At 43.2% G+C, this 21,782-nt stretch overlaps 2 protein-coding genes across 3 annotated transcripts in view; one reads left to right on the forward strand and one right to left on the reverse strand.

The window, feature by feature from the left end:
* Positions 1 to 21,782, forward strand: part of BCAP29 (B cell receptor associated protein 29) — a 920,634-nt gene that overhangs the window by 282,328 nt on the left and 616,524 nt on the right. The gene's annotated exons all lie outside the window — the stretch shown is intronic.
* PRKAR2B (protein kinase cAMP-dependent type II regulatory subunit beta) overlaps positions 1 to 21,782 on the reverse strand; it is a 72,696-nt gene that overhangs the window by 30,649 nt on the left and 20,265 nt on the right. For both annotated transcript variants that reach the window (XR_014555842.1, XM_083701595.1), the window contains exon 2: positions 8,423 to 8,458. Coding sequence is in view for 1 of the 2 variants with exons in the window: in XM_083701595.1 (XP_083557721.1) it covers positions 8,423 to 8,458 (36 nt within the window). In the remaining variant the exon portion in view is untranslated. The remainder of the gene's footprint in view (positions 1 to 8,422; positions 8,459 to 21,782) is intronic.

The following is a 21,782-nucleotide window of genomic DNA, read 5'->3' on the forward strand; positions in this document are numbered from 1 at the left end:
TCATTTCCACTGGAGATGTTCCCAATCCAATATGCCCACTGGTTATAAATATCTGGTACAATAATTAGGCTTACTTGGATGGAAGCAATTTGAGAGCTGCCACTCCGCCAAGCCCTCATTATCAGGGGCAGATCCCTGTCTTCTCAGAAGATGGCGAACGATTTCTCTCATACTGCTTGCTTCAAGTGTTTTTTCACACATGCCTATAGCATCTTTAAGCTCATAGAGAAAGAGTTCTATTTCTGTACGAAATAATTTTTACATCATTCAAGAGACCTGCTTACATCACCTCAAAGGGTTCTCCCCAATGCTGAACATTAATTGTTCCACACGAATGCCTTCGGCATATTTTTTGAAAACACCCGAGATGTTAGCAATACTTCAGTTTTAATTGTTCATTACTGTACCATTTTGTTCTCAAATCTCCCTACACCTAGCAATATCAATAATAATCTAGGCACAGTTTTTACTAAATGGGGACTATGGAAGGAATGCAACGTAAAATTATATCGATCGTTCCATCATTTCCATATCTCCACTCTCTTCCCTCCAGATCATCCAATCTGTGGATTCCTCCAAAGACCATTTTGGGCAACAGAGGGGAAGGGGAAAGGAGAAGCCCCTTCGAACAAGCAGAAGTCCTTGTGCGGGCTTCCACTGACAAGACTCATCCGTCTAATCCTGCCCTGTTCTGGTCTTGGGAGGTGCTCCACAGCAAGATGAGGCCCAAGACCCGCACTGATCACGGTCATCGACAAGAACCTGTCTTTGGGAACAGGACACAAGTTGCTTAAGGCCCTCCAAAATCACGAACTGAGGAAGTCAGAATGCAGATGACCACAGCGCCATCAAGGAGCACAGCGTGCATCGACATTTCAAGTAGGGGCATTTTCTAAAATCAGCACATTGGTGCTGAGCAACTTAGTAGCTTTGTGAAATGGCTGGACTTTATGTTCAGAGCACTTGTGTTCATCATTAATATATTCTGCAATGACCATACAGTTGCATTATGCCAAGTCAGATCGCTGGTCCACCCACTGCATAACTGTCTCCTTCAGCAATTAAGAACATGGTGCCTTCCAGATGTTTTGGACTGTGACTCACATTAAAGATAAAGGTAAAGGACCCCTGGATGGTTAAGTCCAGTCAAAGGTTTTCTACTGGGAATATTACCAGGAAGCCTAAAAGAAGAAGACAAGACATTATATTTATATGCAACAGTAGCCGCAAGGCTATTGATTGCGAAAAATTGGAAAAGTGGTATTATACCGACAAAAATAGAGTGGCTTGCCAAATTCTTGGAGTACTATAATATATCCAAAACAATGGGAGAATCTGGAAGGATCTCAAAAGAGAAGATAGACAGGGACTGGAAGGTGTTTAAAGGATACTTGCAAAACCATATCAAAAAACCAGAACTCCTATTAGAATAAACAAGTTCCGTTTCAAATACTGAAATACTAAATAAGATGGGTAACAATGTGTAATAGAAAAAGAAGTATGAAATTAGGTTAAAGGTATGTTAAAGAAAGTAATAGAAGTGGAAAGAAATTGCAATTGAGTAGATTGGAAGTCAAACACAAAGGTGGGGTGAGGGGTGGTGGATGGTGATGGGAAAAGGAATTGAGTGTAGTTATGTTTGAACATTTTAAAGGATTGTATGAAATGTATGTTTGTATGCTTGTATATTTGCAATATATGTGTATTAATGCTGAATTATTTTATCAATAAAAACTTTTTTTAAAAAAGTCCAGTCAAAGGTGACTATTGGGTTGCGGTGCTCATCTCACTTTCAGGCCAAGGGAGCCCGGAGTTCGTCCACAGACTCACTTTTTTTTTACTCACGTTAGCCCCAGCCATCAAGGCCAGACTTTGTTTGTGGTGAAGGGCAGGATATACAGTGTTAAAAAAATTAAACAATTCCTTTCACTGGTAGTGCCAAGGGATCGAACCTGGGATGTTCTGCATGCTATGGTCCAGCTTAAGCAATTTGGGCTTACAGGACTCTGGATAAGCTCAGCTGGATAGACTATGGTGCTGATAACACCAAGGTTGCAGGTTCAATCCCCGAATGGGACAGCTGCATGTTCCTGCATTGCAGGGGATTGGACTAGATGATCCTCAGGGTCCCTTCCAATTCCATGAATTTAGCTTTCTAGTGTCTAACAGGTTAAATAATAAATTTACAGAGAGAAAAATCAAACCCAATGAGTGTTCCTGCTTATGTGGAGGGTGGGGAGTAAAAAATATAAAATCCTTTTGGAAGCCAACTCTCATACCGTGGGGACCCTAGAGTATCTTAACCTTGGGAATGAGCTTTCTGGGAGATGCAGAAGACTTCCTGTCCTTCTGTGTAAATTAAGCAGAAGCTCACAAAATGAAACCGTGGGCATCTGACAGTGACTGGCCACTGTAAGTATGGTTTGCTTACCTACATGGGCCACAGGCCTGATCTAGGAGGACTCGTATTCTTACATTAGCCTGGTGTTACGGTTATAAAAATATGAGCAGATGAGGAGGATGAGCAAAAAACTGCAGAAGAAGTGGGTTGAGTATCAATTGTCATGTAAGCACAAATAAGCCGATTATCTGAACGACGTTGAGAAAACATGTAACTACACCAGGAATTGCAAATTTTCACATGGTTGCATAACTATTAGCATCTGAACATTAATTAGAATAAACTAATGCTAAATGTTACATAAGCACACTAATGAGTGATGAAAAAACAGCAAACCATATTCATCAAGTTTGAAATTTTGGCTTCCATTTTGTGTTTGTTTTGCTTTCAAGGCTTTTCCTCGAAAGCTGTTAGCACTCATCCAGTTTAATTAGGTTTTTAGTTTTCCACTAGAAATATAAAAGGGGGAGGGAGGGAAGCCTCCTGCTGTACATAATTTCACTTTACACCATTTGACAGTTGAGGGGGAAATTCTAGGTGTTTCAACTTTTCTTCCCTGTTTGTAATGAGGAACAGATAGAAATAAAGCAAATCGGAATACCCTCTTAGCTTCCACTCATGAAACAAACCTTGACAGACCAAGAGAACAACCCAACCTGTTCCCCATTATGCTGGGCTGGGGTGTACACAGGCGTTCGTTCCTCCACCCAGCTTTCCCGGCTAAGCTAGCCTACCACTGGCTGCCAGTTGTGGGGAGGGGTTCCCTGCTGATGGAATTCCTGCCAGCAAGTGCCTGCAAAATGGTAAGTTCAAGGCCAGAGGAAGGGGTCACTGTCACCATTGCCATGAAGAAGCGTTCCACTGCCATGGAACAAGACACTCAAGAGCAGGGTGTCAAGGATCCTGAGTTGGTATCACTGCTGCCAGGGTGGTATCAGGTCCTTAACAGGTAACTGTCTTGATATAAGATATATGCACAGCTGCTAAAAACAATTTTCTCCACCTGCGATGCACCTGAATCACATCAACTTCAGCTACTCAGAAGTTCGTCAAGAGAATATGACAGAAAAAGCATTGCCTACTTTCTAACCCTCAAACGCTATTTATATCTTCTCCGTTTCAGCTCAGGGACATAAATCTATACAACGTTAACTGATTCAATTAATTCCTGCTAACATTAAACTCCATTTGCGTTGCAAACCTAGACGTGCTGACCCTGCTTCCCCAGAGGTCTGTGTTCCTCCCAAATGTCCTATGGCACTGTCTGCTTTCAAATTCTAACCAGATTACTCCAAAGTTCTTTTCCTTGTTTTAATGTTCAGGATATATCACAGGCTTTCAATTTAGGCTTCCAAACTGACAAATAAATAAATAAATAAATAGGGGGTGTTTGCTCCTACAAAATTTCCAAGTAATTTCATTTCAACAGCAAACACCTCTCTAAAAAGCTACAACAAATGAGGTTTTGTCATTTCCTCATCTAACAATTATTGGGGGCCCTACACCAAAGAATTCTGAAGGATGCACATATAGCTATTAGTATTAACCATGCATTAAAACTCATATGAATACTGCATATCAAACCATCCTACTGAGAGTATACCCAGTGAAATTAATGGACCTAAGTTAGTCATGCCTATTAATTTTGGGGGGCCTACTTTGAGTAGGATTACAACCTATTGTTGTAGGGTGGCGCTGTGGTCTAAACCACAGAGCCTAGGGCTTGCTGATCAGAAGGTTGGCAGTTCGAATCCCCGTGACGGGATGAGCTCCCGTTGCTCAATCCCAGCTCCTGCCAACCTAGCAGTTCGAAAGCACATCAAAGTGCAAGTAAATAAATTGGTACCACTGCGGCGGGAAGGTAAATGGCGTTTCCATGAGCTGCTCTGGTTCATGCAGCTTAGTCATGCTGGCCACATGACCCGGAAGTTGTCTGCAGACAAACGCCAGCTCCCTCAGCCTATAGAGCGAGATGAGTGCCACAACCCCAGAGTCGTCCGTGACTGGACCTAACGGTCAGGGGTACCTTTACCTTTACAACCTATTGTAAATAATCTGAAAAGCCCCAACTGCGAAATCTAACAGCCAACCTTTTCCCCCCTTGAACTATTTAATAAACTATAACAGCAAAGCAGAGTACCATGGGTCTCTCAGTATCCTTGAAAGAACGGTATTGACTGAAGTCTTGTATTATTGCAGAGAATGTGCTACAAATCACCGTGATCACTGTGACTGCCACATACTTTAAACAACTCCTTTCAGAAGCACCTAACATTGTTTCATTCTTTGTGTGAATGCCACCAAAAATTTAAAAAAACAGTTCGCCAACAATATTGTGCAGCCTCACTAAGCTTGTTTATAGAATCAAAAGACTGTTAAGAGAGGAAGAGTATTGTCATGCCAGCTATGAATCTATAATAAACACGAGCAGCATACGTAGCATGAAAGATAGAGCACAAGAATGTGAAGGCTTCCATTCATTTATCTAATTTAGCTACATCTGAACAGTACAATTCATGCAGACCCAGTACAGTCCTTTTGCTTCCAGTCTCTTGCCACTGCTAAGAAATTGGGAGCAGCGAGTAGCATCCATCAGTCCGATTTTTTCTGTTTGTCGCAAACAGCCATTACAATCTAGATCACAAGAAAGCAAAACAGGGCAATCCAATTACAAGCTAAAACCTATCCATTTTCAGAAGTACAATTTATCAAAACTTAAAATGGGAACATTCCCCCAAATCATTTAATTATTATTTTTTTAAGTAGCCCACAATACATTTCCCACGGCTAGTGAACATAAAGCTACTCAATAGGTAACAAATTAGTTTATCCTGGCCAGCAACCATGTAATTTCGAAGTCATCTGACTGACCTCCTAGAAAATTCTGAAAATCAATAGAAGCATCAATCCTGAGGTTGGAATACAGGATACAGTGCACAGTGTCTTCAATCTGGCAAGAGGTTATCACACACTTCGTTTTCCTCACTGTAATGTTTCCAAGGGGTTGCTCGAGAGTAAGCAAGCAAATATTTCCCTGCTTAGCTGTGAAGTCTTGCTTTTGCTGGCAAACTAAACCTTATCTGTCCAGAGCCCCACTCTCCCGTGACTGGCTCAATCACTGGCAGAATCCATGAATGGGCAGTTCTTAAACTTTCCCCAGCAAAGCAACTTCTTGACGCCAAGTCTGCGCCTCCCCTCTCTTCACTGGGGCTTATAGAATCATAGACTCACAGAATTGTAGAGTTGGAAGAAATCTCAACTAGCTCTTGCATTGGCCATCCCACCTCTGCTTGAAAACCTCCAAGGAAGGACTTCTGAGAGAGTCCATTCCACTGTCAATCAGCTCTTACTTTCAGAATCCTCCCCGCCCCCCGATGTTTAGTTGGAATCTTCTTTCTTGTAACTTGGAAGCCATTGGCGCCAGAGAAGGAGAAAACAACCTTGCTCCATGTTCCATGTGACTGCCCTTTAGATATTTGAAGATAGCTGTCATACTTTGCCTCAGTCTCCTTATTAAACCATTTCAAGCCCCATGGGTAAAAGTCAGGACAGGGGAAATTCTTGTTTATACCAAATGGCACTTATTCTACAAATCCCCCCTCTCTTAAACTGCTGTTCTTATGTGAAAGTCTGTAACTAGCTATGGAAAACGACTTCTGCACTTTCAATCCTGAGGCCGCGATGCAGCACACCAGATCTATTTTCAAGCATTTCACTGTCAAGCAGCTTTCTACGCTAACCCTAAACTCTAAATGATTTTGGGTGGAAATCCCCTGGATTTAGAAACTATTTGGGGTTGGCAATAGTAGTGCTAAAGGAAGCAAGCTGGGTGAAAGATTTGCAGAGGATTGATTTGTGTGGAACTGTGCCATCACAGCTGCTGAGACCAATTATAGCTATGCAAGATTTTAAAAAAATTGTTAATAGTCACAGTATGTAGGCTGGAATATCTGCTAAATAATTAACAGCCTACATTATTGTCAGCAGGTGCTTCTGCAATTAACCTCTGGCTATTTAATTGGTAGCTGTGCCAAGAAAAAGCAAGTCATCCTTAAACGTGCATCCAATACTGAAACTCAAAACAAAAACAAAAATATCACAAATATACCGCTAGGTTTTAAAGAAAGACAGTAAAGCAGATCCAACCTGGGAAGAAAGAAAGAAAGAAAGAAAGAAAGAAAGAAAGAAAGAAAGACTCAGTGAAGTGTTTGCAGTCAACAGTTGAACAACCATTCTGATTTTAGGAGATTTACAGAAATTGTTTTTCCCAACTTTGCTTTTGTTGTGCTTAAACTTCACCTTCATTTAAGTTAAAGAAACAATGCTATTGGCTGTCCAAGAAATCTATTAGATAAAAACAGAACACTTTACAATACAAATGAGGTCCTTCACAAGCAACTTGGCACTTTGCAACAGATCCTTTACAATGAGCTCTGCTGTGATGCTCTGCAACGCAATACAGAATTCTTCACTTTCTGGGTGACTATATAGAAAAATGATGAACCAGCAACTAGATTTACAGAGGCTGCCTAGATAAAAATTTACAGAGTAGAAGGCTCAAATCTTTTCAGCATTCAGTCACAAATGAAACATCTTCATATTTTTGCTTTTAGTTTGTATTTAGGAACCTGATTCAAATAAAAGTATTGAAGTTCGATCCTTGGTGAGCCTTCATATTGGTCTCTGACATTGGGGGAAGAAAGTGGCAGGTTGATAAAGTTGTTCACTCTGAAAATAATTGTGGAAGAGAACTGTATGTGTTTATGTCTGCTTGATCAAGAAAATATGTGTATGTGTGTTCTCCTGTATGTTAGATATGATGAAAATATCTGAGCGTTCTGAGGTGAAAACATGTTTTTCTATCATTGCTGCACAACGGCCGCTTCAAAACTCTTTATACCACTTGGACACCTACGCTGTAAACTTACAAAATGTCCAATGCTTTATTTATTATTTTACTTGGAGCGTTTGTACCCCACTTTACAGCCCAAAAGGGCTCCCAGAACAGCTTAAGGTAAAGGTAAAGGCTCCCAGAACAGCTTAAGCTAAAGGTAAAGGGACCCCTGACCATCAGTTCCAGTCGTGACCGACTCTGGGGTTGCAGCGCTCATCTTGCTTTATTGGCCGAGGGAGCCGGCGTACAGCTTTCGGGTCATGTGGCCAACATGACCAAGGCGCTTCTGGAAAACCAGAGCAGCACACAGAAACACCGTTTACCTTCCCGCCAGAGTGGTACCTATTTATCTACTTGCACTTTGACGTGCTTTCGAACTGCTAGGTTGGCAGGAGCAGGGTCCAAACAACGGGATCTCACCCCATCGCAGGGATTCAAACCGCCGACCTTCTGATCGGCAAGTCCTAGGCTCTGTGGTTTAACCCACAGCACCTCCCGCGTCCCATCCCAGAGCAGCTTACATACAATCAAAACAAGACAGTCCCTACCCCCAGGCTTTAGATTTAAATGAGGAAAACCCAAGGGGTAGTGAGGAAAGAGGGAGGAGAGCCTGGGAACCAATTTACAACACCGGATGTTCCTATGATGACCAGCTGGCACAGTTTGGAGGAAGGAGGTGCCTGATGAAGCTGATGAAATGAGACTTAATTCCCATCTCCCCCATTGAGGCAGCTGGATTGGCTGCCCCCAAATGACAGCTGAGGGGAGAAGAGGCCTGATGGAGCTGGCCTGTCACAGCAGTCGATGGCGTGAGATGTGGTTCACAACTCTCCCAACGAGTCCGTCCCCTGGCTAGTGACATTTCACTTGCTACTCCGATAAAGATCAGAAGAACCACATTCAGTTTCTGAGTCACACGTTGGTCACAGGTTTTTAATAAAGCTTTTTTTTAAAAAAAAAAAAACACCATTCAGCGTGATAAATTAATATTTGATTTTACATCCCTTTCTTTGATTAGCGTTCTGATTTCTCTCTTTCGTTATAAGACAATATTAGCATACTTAAATAAAATAGGGGGGGAGCTTTGTTACAATAACAACGAAAGCATGCAAATACAGGAAACTCACCTGACGCCCTTCTAATGAACCGGTTTATCACTGGAGCTAAATAAACAAAACAAAAAAGAAGTTTTGTTAGAAAATTCTCAGAGAGTACTGTACAGAATACACTCTCTTAGCTATGTGAAGTACATTTCTAACATACTGCAGTTACTACAGTTTGTTTGTTTGTGTATATATATATATATATATATATATATATATATTTGTTGAAATGTGCACTCGATACATAGATATAACAGTAAAATAAATTTCTCAAAACATCACTTCATGATGAAATTTAAAGGAACAAGAGACTTGCAAGCAACGATTCTGGGGACCAGCGTGATTCATGTGAAATTTACTTCTCTTTTGTCCCTCTAATCCACAGTCCGCCAACCTTCAAAACCACATTGTCTTTTCCCTGCCTACGTAAGGATTCATTCACAATGTTATTCTTATTGTTTGTATGTGCAAGGACTTTAACTCAGGAGTGTAATCAGCCATTTGCCAGCTAACACAGGCTAGGTCCTGAATAACAGGCCTTGGAAAGTCACATTCTATCAGAAGAGCAGCCATGCTAGATCTCTCGAGGGCTGTAAGCGAGGGCACAAACAGCTGAAAGAGCATAATGACGTTCTGACCATCCACTGACACCTCATTTCCAATGACTTGGGAGGAGTGGGGATAGTTGCAAAAATTGATCTGCAAGTTTGACACAAGCATTTCTTAATGTAAAGTATTGCAACGTGAAGTATTGCTCACAATTAAAAATGTGTTTGAACTGAAGGAAAAAGTTCCATGATGTGCATAAATGATGTCAAGACTGCGGTGAGTTAAAAAGCATCGGTACAATGAATATATATATATATATATATTTGCTTTCGTAGATTTTCACGGGTACAGGAATGCAGGTTTTGGTGTCCTCGGGTGTCTTCCCGTGTAAAAGTTGGGGTGTCTAGGCGACGTTTCGACGAGGTCTCACTCGTCATCTTCAGGCTGGTGCTTTCGGCTTCTTGTTACTGGAACAGAGCGGGATCTCAATGTTTGAGTTCCTATAAATACTGTAGAGGGGGTGTGGTGTCTAGCCTCCAATGTTCTGGGCAGAGAGGAAGTTCCCAGGCTAGTGTGCCTTTTCTTCTTTTGTTCCTTAATTACTTGAGAGATACCTTGAGTGATTTCTTGAGTGATATCCTGAGTACCACTTAGGTGGGTCATTAGGTGTGGATTAGTTGCTAAAGTCTTTGTGTCTTGACCTCTTGAACTTTGTGAAGAGTTTTCCTGAGAAGATGGCTGTATTGCACTTAGTTGTGCTTTGGCTTGGCTTCGTGTATAGGGGCGAGCTGTGGTTTTGTGGCTTGTGTCAGCCAGATCTGTGTAGGGATTGCAGGGGGGTGCAGCATCCGGAGGTGCCACCATGGATAAAATCCAGTTGGAAAACCAAGGGATCTATGAAATACCCTGCAAAGTCTGCCCAGCCACGTACATTGGACAAACAAACAGACGAATAAATGCACGTATCGCAGAACACAAGAATGCCGTCAAAAAAGAAGAAAAAACTTCCTCTCTTTTCCAACACATGAAAGAAACAGGACACGAAATTAATTTTGCAGATTCCAAATTGCTCTTTAACACGGAACATCACCACAAGAGAATAATCATGGAAGCCATCGAGATAGAGAAACACCCTCACAACATGAACAAGCGTGACGACACATCCCGCTTGCCAGACATCTGGAAATTAGCCCTCCCCACAAAAACTGACACCAGATCCAGAGGCACACAGAACGCCAACACCAATCAACCACACCAGACCCAAACCCAGACCCTCTCCACAGATGAATTACTGACACCATCCAGTAGCCAATCCATGGTGGCACCTCCGGATGCTGCACCCCCCTGCAATCCCTACACAGATCTGGCTGACACAAGCCACAAAACCACAGCTCGCCCCTATACACGAAGCCAAGCCAAAGCACAACTAAGTGCAATACAGCCATCTTCTCAGGAAAACTCTTCACAAAGTTCAAGAGGTCAAGACACAAAGACTTTAGCAACTAATCCACACCTAATGACCCACCTAAGTGGTACTCAGGATATCACTCAAGAAATCACTCAAGGTATCTCTCAAGTAATTAAGGAACAAAAGAAGAAAAGGCACACTAGCCTGGGAACTTCCTCTCTGCCCAGAACATTGGAGGCTAGACACCACACCCCCTCTACAGTATTTATAGGAACTCAAACATTGAGATCCCGCTCTGTTCCAGTAACAAGAAGCCGAAAGCACCAGCCTGAAGATGACGAGTGAGACCTCGTCGAAACGTCGCCTAGACACCCCAACTTTTACACGGGAAGACACCCGAGGACACCAAAACCTGCATTCCTGTACCCGTGAAAATCTACGAAAGCAAATATCTTACCTCTACGGGGAGGAAACCTTCCAGCTGACAAGAACCTACGAGAAACTAGAAGTCCGAAGAGCCACCATCTTATGTGATCTCTTGTTCCTACGCAACTGCCGAGACAACAAATTAATTCCCACATGCTTCCAACTTAAATTCCATTCTAAAACCCCAGCCACCGAAAGGATCCTGAAACGAACTGAACTATCCCTAATCAGAAACGAACTACACAAGAAAAGATACCTACTAGACCAAACCAACAAAGATCTACTCACTCTTCACCTCAAACTCTGTAACAAAATCCACCCTGCACTCTGGGACAAATGCAAACAACTAGCCGTCTGGAGAGCTGAAACGGAGACCTCACATAAGACAGACACACACACCAACAAACTCCACAAACTAGAGAAACGCCAGAAGCCCGGCCACCCTCCACAGCAACCCATGAAACAAACAGTACATAACATATCAGACAGGATCCTCACCACAACTGAAACCAAAGTACTCTCCAAAGGTTTCAACTTTGCAGTCGCCCCGAGACGCATCCCCACGGAAAACATCATATGCGGAGTCGAAGCTAGCCTAACCAAATTCAACCCAGATGAAGCCAATAAAATCAGACTTGAAGTCACCAACATCCTCTGCTCCAGCAAACCACCCAGAAGCAATTTACACAAAGAAGAACAGAAAGCACTCACCAACCTGAGGAAAGACAACAACATAATCATTCTCCCAGCAGACAAAGGTAATGCCACAGTGGTGATGAACACATCGGACTACCAAGCAAAACTATCAAAGCTACTCCAAGATCCTGCCTACAAACCTATAAAAACAGATCCCACCACCTATCTGGAAAAAACCACCAAATCCAAAATAAAAGCCTCTCCTATCAGTGAAGAAATCCAGCTAAGAATCATCCCCAGAGAAAAATCATCCAGATGCCCCAAACTCTACGGCCTCCCCAAGATACACAAAGAAGGAACACCACTCAGACCAATAGTCAGCTCCATAGGCTCACCTCTACAAAATCTCGCTAAATTTCTCGCCAAGCAACTTCAGCCCTATGCAGAATCCATCTCTTCACACGTACCAAACTCCTTCCAGTTCATAGAAACAATAAAGAAGCAAAACCTACATCCTAATGACCTACTTGTGAGCTTCGATGTTGTATCTCTCTTCACACAAGTGCCCATTAATGAAGCCTTGACAGCTATTCAAAACAAATACAATCCCCCCGAATACATCTTGGACCTGACCAACCACTGCCTAACCAACACGTACTTCATCCACAATGGACAAAGATACAAACAGATAGAAGGAGCACCTATGGGATCACCCCTCTCACCGGTCATCGCAAACCTGTACATGGAACACTTTGAAACCAATGCTTTAGACAAGTCAGAACACAAACCCAAACTTTGGCTCAGATATGTTGACGACACCTTTGTAATTTGGCCACACGGGAAGGAAAAACTGGATAGCTTCCTCACACATCTCAACAACTTACACCCCAAAATACAATTCACTATGGAAATAGAAGCCAACAACCAACTTCCCTTCCTTGACGTCCTAATCTACAAAAAACCTGATGGCTCCCTAGGACACACTATCTACCAGAAAAAAACACACACCAACCGCTACTTACATGCACAATCACACCACCACCCTGCACAAATAAACTCCGTAGCCAAGACTCTCATCTCCAGAACCAAACGCCTGGCTGACAAAGACCACTTGACAACTGAGTTACAGAATCTCTCAAATGTGTTAATTGCCAATGGATACCAGCAAAACAGGATTACGAAGCTAATCCAAAAGGAAACACCCCCCAAAAACCAAGACACAGAAGAAAACAATGGCATGGCCCTCCTTCCTTATATCAAGGGCACTACAGATAAAATTAGCAAAATCCTCCATAAACACAATATCAAAACAGCCTTTTGCACCAACCAAAAAATAGCCAATATCCTCAGAAACCCCAAGGATAAAATCCAGTTGGAAAACCAAGGGATCTATGAAATACCCTGCAAAGTCTGCCCAGCCACGTACATTGGACAAACAAACAGACGAATAAATGCACGTATCGCAGAACACAAGAATGCCGTCAAAAAAGAAGAAAAAACTTCCTCTCTTTTCCAACACATGAAAGAAACAGGACACGAAATTAATTTTGCAGATTCCAAATTGCTCTTTAACACGGAACATCACCACAAGAGAATAATCATGGAAGCCATCGAGATAGAGAAACACCCTCACAACATGAACAAGCGTGACGACACATCCCGCTTGCCAGACATCTGGAAATTAGCCCTCCCCACAAAAACTGACACCAGATCCAGAGGCACACAGAACGCCAACACCAATCAACCACACCAGACCCAAACCCAGACCCTCTCCACAGATGAATTACTGACACCATCCAGTAGCCAATCCATGGTGGCACCTCCGGATGCTGCACCCCCCTGCAATCCCTACACAGATCTGGCTGACACAAGCCACAAAACCACAGCTCGCCCCTATACACGAAGCCAAGCCAAAGCACAACTAAGTGCAATACAGCCATCTTCTCAGGAAAACTCTTCACAAAGTTCAAGAGGTCAAGACACAAAGACTTTAGCAACTAATCCACACCTAATGACCCACCTAAGTGGTACTCAGGATATCACTCAAGAAATCACTCAAGGTATCTCTCAAGTAATTAAGGAACAAAAGAAGAAAAGGCACACTAGCCTGGGAACTTCCTCTCTGCCCAGAACATTGGAGGCTAGACACCACACCCCCTCTACAGTATTTATAGGAACTCAAACATTGAGATCCCGCTCTGTTCCAGTAACAAGAAGCCGAAAGCACCAGCCTGAAGATGACGAGTGAGACCTCGTCGAAACGTCGCCTAGACACCCCAACTTTTACACGGGAAGACACCCGAGGACACCAAAACCTGCATATATATATATATATATATATATATATATATATATATATATAGTAAAGCCTCACTCCCTCAAAATGTGGCTATTGGCTTCAGGCAACCAGTAGTAACCCTTGAGATTCAAGTTCTCTGTCTCAGGGATGGGGAAGCTATGGTTTTCCAGATGTTTCTGGGCTCCAGCTCCCCTCCTATCCACATGACCAAAGTACTGTATTTTTTGCTCTATAACTCACTTTTTCACTCCTAAAAAGTAAGGGGAAATGTGTGTACGTCTTATGGAGCGAATGCAGGCTGCGCAGCTATCCCAGAAGCCAGAACAGCAAGAGGGATTGCTGCTTTCGCTGCACAGCGATCCATCTTGCTAGTCTGGCTTCTGAGATTCAGAATATTTTTTTTCTTGTTTTCCTCCTCCAAAAACTAGGTGCGTCTTGTGGTCTGGTGCATCTTATAGAGTGAAAAATACGGTAGCTCAGCCCATTTTATGGGGGGCGGGGAGAGGCTGAGTAGTGTAACAACCCTGTAGTCCAGTGGTCCTTTCCTGATGTTCTGCAGTTGTGTTTTTTAGGGAAATGAGGGAGGGAGCTGTGAAGTGGATTGTAGCTGCATTGCAACTACCCAAGGGATGAAAGGGGAGAATTGAGGGTTTCAGTGATGACTTGGGAAGCACAGGAGGAGAAAGTGGGAAGTCCCATTGTACCAGCTCCGGCTGTTTAGTAGAATCAAACCCAAGGTCTAGTTGCCAGGTCTACCTCCCAAGAACTAAAGGAGGGATAGACCTGGAATACAAGTTTCTCAGAGGCTAGGCCTAGCCAGGCTTCACCCCTGGCTCAAAGCACCAGAAATGGCAGGCCTGTTCTCAGATTTTACTTATGCTTTATTTACAGTATTTTCTGTACCACCACTACGAAAAGACCAGCAGATGTCCATGGCCAGATCTCTTTTACAAAACTTGTGATGAAATACCTTTCATACATTTTGAATTTTCAGTTACTTGGTACAGCAGATAACTAGTCATGGGGTAGCAACATAAACAGTAAACGATCTATTTTTCCCTTTTTATTTTTTTCCAGCAAACTATTTCTAAAGTGTTTATACTCGTTCTGCCTTTATAGTAATCCCACTCTGCACTTAATAAAGTGTATGAGTAAGGTCACTGAATTTCAACTGTGTCTTTGAAATTTCCGTTTCTAATTACAGATGTACACTACTATTACATGTTACCAAGGGAGAAATGTTACAAAATGCAAAATATAATTCTTTTTTGTTCTCCAGCTGCTCTTTCCTGTAGTATCTGCAATGCCGTTTCACCCTCCCTTGTATAGGATATTCACCTCAGGATTGCACTCAAAGTCCTTTCTGTACTGAATGGATTGGCTGGTGCACAAACAGCCCCTTCCATTATCAAAATGTTACATATTTATTTTGAAATATGTACCATGCCATGTGGCGTAATAGTGCCTCATGGTGACTAGCAATCACCATTCAAAAGAAACAACAACCATTAATACATAATTGAATAAATGAAACCCACAATCTAGAAGCCTTAAAAGGATTTAGAGTAACACAATGCAGCTGCAAAACGCAAGCTGGAATAAAAGGAGTTTGGGATTTTTCAGGGGTGGCCAACTCCCAAGAGACTGCGCAGTGATCTACCCCCTTTCTTGGGGTTAAGGTCAAAGTTGTTGAGGTTTTGGGGGTGCAGAGCAAATATGTTATATGTCGAGCTTTTTTTAGGGGAGCTGAAGTTGTTGGACATGCCGTTCTTCTTCAATGCACTAGCCCAATGGGCAACTTGCCTTTTGCCACTGCTGAGAATGCCCTGTCCCTTGTTCCTGAAAATCTAATTTAAATAAAGGACAGGACTCAAAGCAGGCCATCACCCAAATGTATTAGTATATGTTTCGGATCAGGGTATATGGAGAAGGTTCTCCCTAGGGTACATTGAACCAAGTGCATTTATGGCTTTAAAAGCTAATACAGTGATTGGGGGTGGGATGGGAAGAATAACAGCAATGGAAACACTGCAGGGTTGCTGTGAATACAGTGGACACTCGGGTTGCAAATGTGATCCGTACAGGAGGCACGTTCGCAACCCGCAGCGTCCGCAACCCACAGCACCGTGTCTGCGATTTGGTGGTTCTGCGCATGTGCAAGCACTAAAACCAGGAAGTAACCCATTCCGGTACTTCCGGGTTTTGGTGTGTCCATAACCCGAAAACACGCGACCTGAAGCATCTGTAACGCAAGGTATGACTGTATCATCTCAGCGTCACTCAAATCCCCAACCTGCAGCATAGGAGTGAAATATTACTGGACTACATTACCAGTATAAAGTACTTTCTCAAACATCAGCCTGACTCCCACCCTGCAATACGCCAAGTGAACTATTGTTCCTTTGTAGGTTTTTGTGTGTGTTACTTATTTTGCTTTGCCAATTCATGAACAGCTGGGAGTAGGTGATGCTTATTCCGATTGGATCTTTCATTCATTTGACTTGATCTCATTCTCAAATGCATTTGTCCTCTGCAAAGTAATCCTTCACTGCTTGGCCTCGCTCTGCAAGAAGTATCCATGATCACCCCTACTCTCTGTACTATGGGTACATAAACCATACATCTGATGAAGTGGGCTCTTGCCCAAGAAAGCTTACGGCACAAAAGATACCGCAAGACTCTGTTGTTTATAACCAAGAGAACTGCTGGGAGGGCAGCACCAAGACTGTGAAGCACACAAAAACATAATGTATAATAAATTCCAAATTCTTTCAATCAAATACAGCCCTTTCAAACTCTCAATTTACCAACAGTATATAACCCAGTTTGGCCATCAGTGTTATATGTAAGCAGATTATTCAATTAAGCCAACAACAATAACTTTAGCTGCCACGTGATTTTAGGCATTAAGAGTTAATGACACCATAGAAAACAGCTTCCAAATGAGCAAGTCTAACCCAACAGCTAATACTTCCTAACCATCTTCATATCTATTTTGAACTTTGCAAGAAACCAAAATATGACAAATGTTGTTTTCCACTAAACAGCACCCATCTTCTCTGGTTAAGAGATTCAAGCTGATACCTTCAGTGACAGTTTGCTTTAAAGCGCAACTCACTGTGGCAAACAGGGGAAACATTTTGGTCCCCAGGGAACTGCTTTCTGTCCTGCTGCACAAAACCATGACTGCTATTTGCAGAAAAAAGGCAGTGACAGCAAAGACAGCAAGGGAATAGCCATGAAAACCAAACCACCCTCTTGGCATTTTAATTAAGGCCATTTCCAATATGAGGGTGAGGGGATTGTAAATCTCCAATACTAACACAGTTTTTACAAGAAAGCTCACCTGCTGCTTTTAAAGATATCCAGGGTGTTGAAACTACTGTGATCTTGTTAGGGAAGTCAGGGCAGGGTGAGGGGGGCCACACAGAGAGGCAGAATAAACAACACGGGGAAAATGGAGAGCAATTCTCTGCTGTATACACCAGACCAGCAACTCATTTTACAAGACGGCCATGAGGAGGCTGCTGTGGGAAATGCATCATCCTGCCTCAAAAGTATTCTTATTAGCATCTTCTTCTTCCTATATACATAGAAACGTAATGCTGTCAACGTGCAACCCCCATTCAAGGATTTGTAGTGCAGTGTCACAATCCTGGATATGCATGAGGTCAGGGTAGGAGAAGGAAGCAAAAGAGAAGCCGTTGCACAGCAGAAGTAGCCATGGCATGGGAATGAGAAGGCAGCGACAATAAGAAGGGGGAAGTGATGGTTTAAAACAATGGCAGAAGTCTGAGGTTTTGCCTGTAAGTTGCCTTGTGTCCAGCCAGGGAAGAAGACCAGATATAAATAAACAGAATTGCAACAAGTGCAGCGTCAAGGTCACTCTGAAGTTGAGCAATTTTATCCTTGAAGGGTATAGCCACATCAGGTCCTCAAATGCTCCAGATGTTCCTTCCCAGCAAAGGGAGCACACCTAGCCCAAGGAGAACAAATGGGTTTTAGTTTAATTCTTTATTGGCAAACTACTCAATTACAGCATCTCCCAAGGTGCACAGGAAATACAAGCCACTCCTGCTATGTAGCTAGCTAGGCATCTACGCCCCAGGCTAGTGCCCTGAAGTGGACCACTGAAGCAACAGCGTAACCACGCCTCTCCCGAACTTAAATCCCTTCACCAGAGTGAAATGTGCACTGCGCAATCAGCCTGTGACTTCTCTGGCATGGTAGCTGCTGCTGCGCCTGGCGCTTTGAGCCCCTCATTATCCTTGGAGACAGGGAGGAGGGGATGGAGAAGATCCTAATGGCCAGATTCTCTCTCTCAGGGACTGTTCTCTTCCTTCCCTTCCCGATCCCCCTCAACTCCTCCCCTGCCTTTGACAGCCCCAACTCTTCCTCTTCCCCCAGCCCCGAGTCCTGCCTCATGGGTGGGAAAAGAACCCCCCAAGTCCCTGGCCTCTCCCTCTAGATCTTCCTCCAGCTCCCTTGCCTCCTCCACACCCCTCTCAGAGCCCCACCGGTTCTTGACAGTCAGCGACCTCCAGACGGTCTGAAATAACTCTGCCAGCTGGCTACTAGAGGATGCAATGCCAGCTGTAAAAATGAGCCATCTTCACAACCCACACTGCCACAGAGTAAGCATAATTGTGTGCATTAAACAGTGTCTGGTGGGCTTTGCCACCTATGCTCTCTACTCTTTGTCTGTCTTGCTTCATAGCTCAAAGCTCCCCAGAATTCCAAGGAGCCCAAACACTGGAGAGAACTCTCAGGAGCAATCATGTTTCCTGTTTCATCTCACTGTTGCACAGCAAAACCAGAGCATCAACATGTTTGTCAGCCTTCTCGGCTGCAAAGCCCCCCCCCCCCCAAGCATTCAGGAAACACATCAGGTTCCATCAGTCTCCGAGGGCAGAGTGGGCCCTCACACTTACAGGTGGAAATTGCCACTATCAGTCCAAACTTCACCAGGTAATGGTTTGACCTTGACAAGAGAGTGCATTGTCCATTGCTCATATCACTTGGGACAAGTTGTTGTTGTTTAGTCGTTTAGTTGTGTCTGACTCTTCATGACCCCATGGACCAGAGCACGCCAGGCACTCCTGTCTTCCACTGCCTCCCACAGTTTAGTCAAACTCATGCTGGTAGCTTCGAGAACACTGTCCAACCATCTCATCCTCTGTCATCCCCTTCTCCTTGTGCCCTCAGTCCCCTTCATGGATCACTGCCTTGCCGTGGCGAAGGGGCTTGAATAACTCAGAGGAGCTAGGAGCTATGCCACGCAGGGCCACCCAAGATGGACAGGTCATAGTGGAGAGTTTTGACCAAACGTGATCTACCTGGAGCAGGAACCGGCAAGCCACTCCAGTACCCCTGCCAAGAAAACTCCATGGACAAAGACAACAGGCATCACTTGGGGAAAAGACTTCCACAAATTCTTTCGGAAAGCAAAGATGGATTTTCATGGGGTTCAGTGCTTCCATAGCTAAACTATAGCACTGAACCCGCCCAGGACATTCACTGGACTTTAACAGTCTCTATTTTCCCTTGCAAAAAAACCCTCTAAGTAGGTCAGTGTCATCCCCATTTACTGTGGGGGCAGATGAAGCTGAGATATTGATTACTTAGGATCTCTCCACAGTTGTCCTAGTTCCACTGAACTCTAAAGCATTTATTTGTTCCATTTGTACTCACAGTGGAATATATGTGAAGTATGTTAAACTAAGAGGCAGTGAATGGCCCAAGTTCACACAGTGAGCTTAATGGTGGAGTCCAGGTCTCCCAGCTCTTAGTCCATATGAAGGCTTCTTCTGCAAACAGGTGTCTGCATTCAATTTAATGGAGAGGACAGGTTTATAAACACACCTTTCACTCCTGCGAATTTTCTTCTCCCACTGAAATGAAGACAGAATCCCTCGAGGCTGGACAATTCAGCATGCATACTGCAGCTACCGAATCCATAAAAGTTTGGAGAATGGGGAAAGGACCTCTCAGATCCAAGTTTAACAAAGGTGATGGCAATGGTGAAAAAACATTTGTTCTAACTTGAAACACTGGCTGCATAGCAGTAGATTAAGAAAGATGCAGCAAACCTCAAAGCTCACTGACTGTACATGGAAGTCAGTTTTGCAATATTATAGCTCAACCGGTGTTATGATTTCTGTTGTGTTCCTTTGCCTTACTTTTGAATCTGCTTATGTGCAAAACGAAAGCATGACATCTGTACATAAATGGTGGTGAAACACCCAAGCATTTCTGTTTAAATAAACTTGATAATTACACTACAAAACAGTTTTCTTCAGGCACATGTTCTTTTTGCCTTCCAGAGAGAAAGTGCTATGCTATTGTTTCGTTGCTAGGGAGACTGGCTTGCGTCATCAAAAGTATTTCTTAAGGTCTATGCACCCAAGCAGCAGCTAATTGAAGAGGGTCGGGTGTTCAAAGTTCTCTGCATGCAGCATCTGTGACTGAAGACAGCAGGAGCTATCAGATCTAGTGTGCTTACCCAAGTACCTAACTGGATGCCACAGCATGCCCCATAGTGCACCTAATTTACATACCTAAGCAAGGGTATCTGAGTATCTTTGAAAATCTACTCTGCCTTATGGAAGCTTCAGGCATGCTTCTACTGCATCAGCACCTGCAATTCTTTGTATGCATGCCACTTCCAAGACAAACAGATATTAGAGCAGCAGGAGCAAGGTTTCCTTTCTGTATTTGAAGTGCATAATAAGCGGGGAGAGAGGGAGGGTAGCCTTCATCTCTTCCGATGACGTCACTTGCTCAGCCAAATCCAAGCGGGTAAAATTTAATATTATGCATAGATATACAGATACAGAAGGAGGGAAGGGAGAATAGGAACATGGAAGCACAGCTCAGAGATGGGGGGAGAGTGTGAGAGATGCCAAGAATCCGTCCTTTCCTGCGACATACTCGATCCCACTGCAGTTTTCCTGACAGAGCACAACTGATAGACAGCTGCAACTAGAATTTGTCCTGCTTAATGAGAAATTTTTTTTTTTTAGGGTTTACTGTGTTCTTATCTCTTTCTGCATTTTGTTTCAATTAACACTATCACTACTACTTGCTAAACATGATAGCTCCAGCATTACATTGTTTTAATGGCATATGTGCTCTCCCCATTCAGTTGTTAACTATCACTTGAAAATTGAAATTCAGTACATATACTTGATGCCCTGGCTATTGTGCAGAATTTTAATAAATATTTATGGAGTATTAGACAGTTCTGGAACTTTGCAGTAACTCAAACAACCATCACCATTGTGTGTATGTGTGTGCATACACACACACACACACACACACACACACACACACAATTTGTATATTTCATTCGCTATCCTTCACTACCAAAAATCTGTTAAGCAGAAGGATAAACCAACACATGGTCACTAAGTTTCACATCGTGACTACACATTAGCCGTAGCCGTCCAACATACAGGTCACTGACAACTTCATTTGGTCTTTTCTAAAGAAGCAATTACCTGGATTCAGAAATCATATATTACCCCTTTCACATGTAATGAATTATAGGACCTCTATTGGGTCCCTCCCACCAAAGTTTTGCTCCTATACTTTATATCCCAAGGTGTAAAAAAAATCTACAATTGCCCTTATCAATAGCAGCCATTTGAGTACAAGCAAGTTACAACGGTGACTTATTAATTAAAATCAGCACAACTAGAGAGTTTGATTCCAACTACACAAAACAGGCCAAAAATGCTCCAGGTGATCTATGTAGTTCTTCATTATTAGATGCTCTAGGAACAAAATGGCGCCCATATCACAAGGTGTGTCTGTGTACATAGAGTGTAGATTTTAAATAGACAATAGATTGGGGTAGGCAGGCCTACGTAGAGATGTTTGTGTCAATTTCCCCCACAAACAGCATGAAGTTAAGGAAAAGAGAGGGGCCATTCTGTGCCAGACCAAATAACCACCCACAGGGGCTGCCCTTCTAGCATTCTACCCCAATGCTTTGCAAGCCACTTGACACCTCTCTTTTCCACTGCTGAAACACAATGATCAGAGAGACTGCCTCCTTCCCTGAA

The sequence above is a fragment of the Podarcis gaigeae genome, assembly GCF_964106915.1.
Source record: "Podarcis gaigeae genome assembly, chromosome: 10".
NCBI classification, from domain to species: domain Eukaryota; kingdom Metazoa; phylum Chordata; class Lepidosauria; order Squamata; family Lacertidae; genus Podarcis; species Podarcis gaigeae.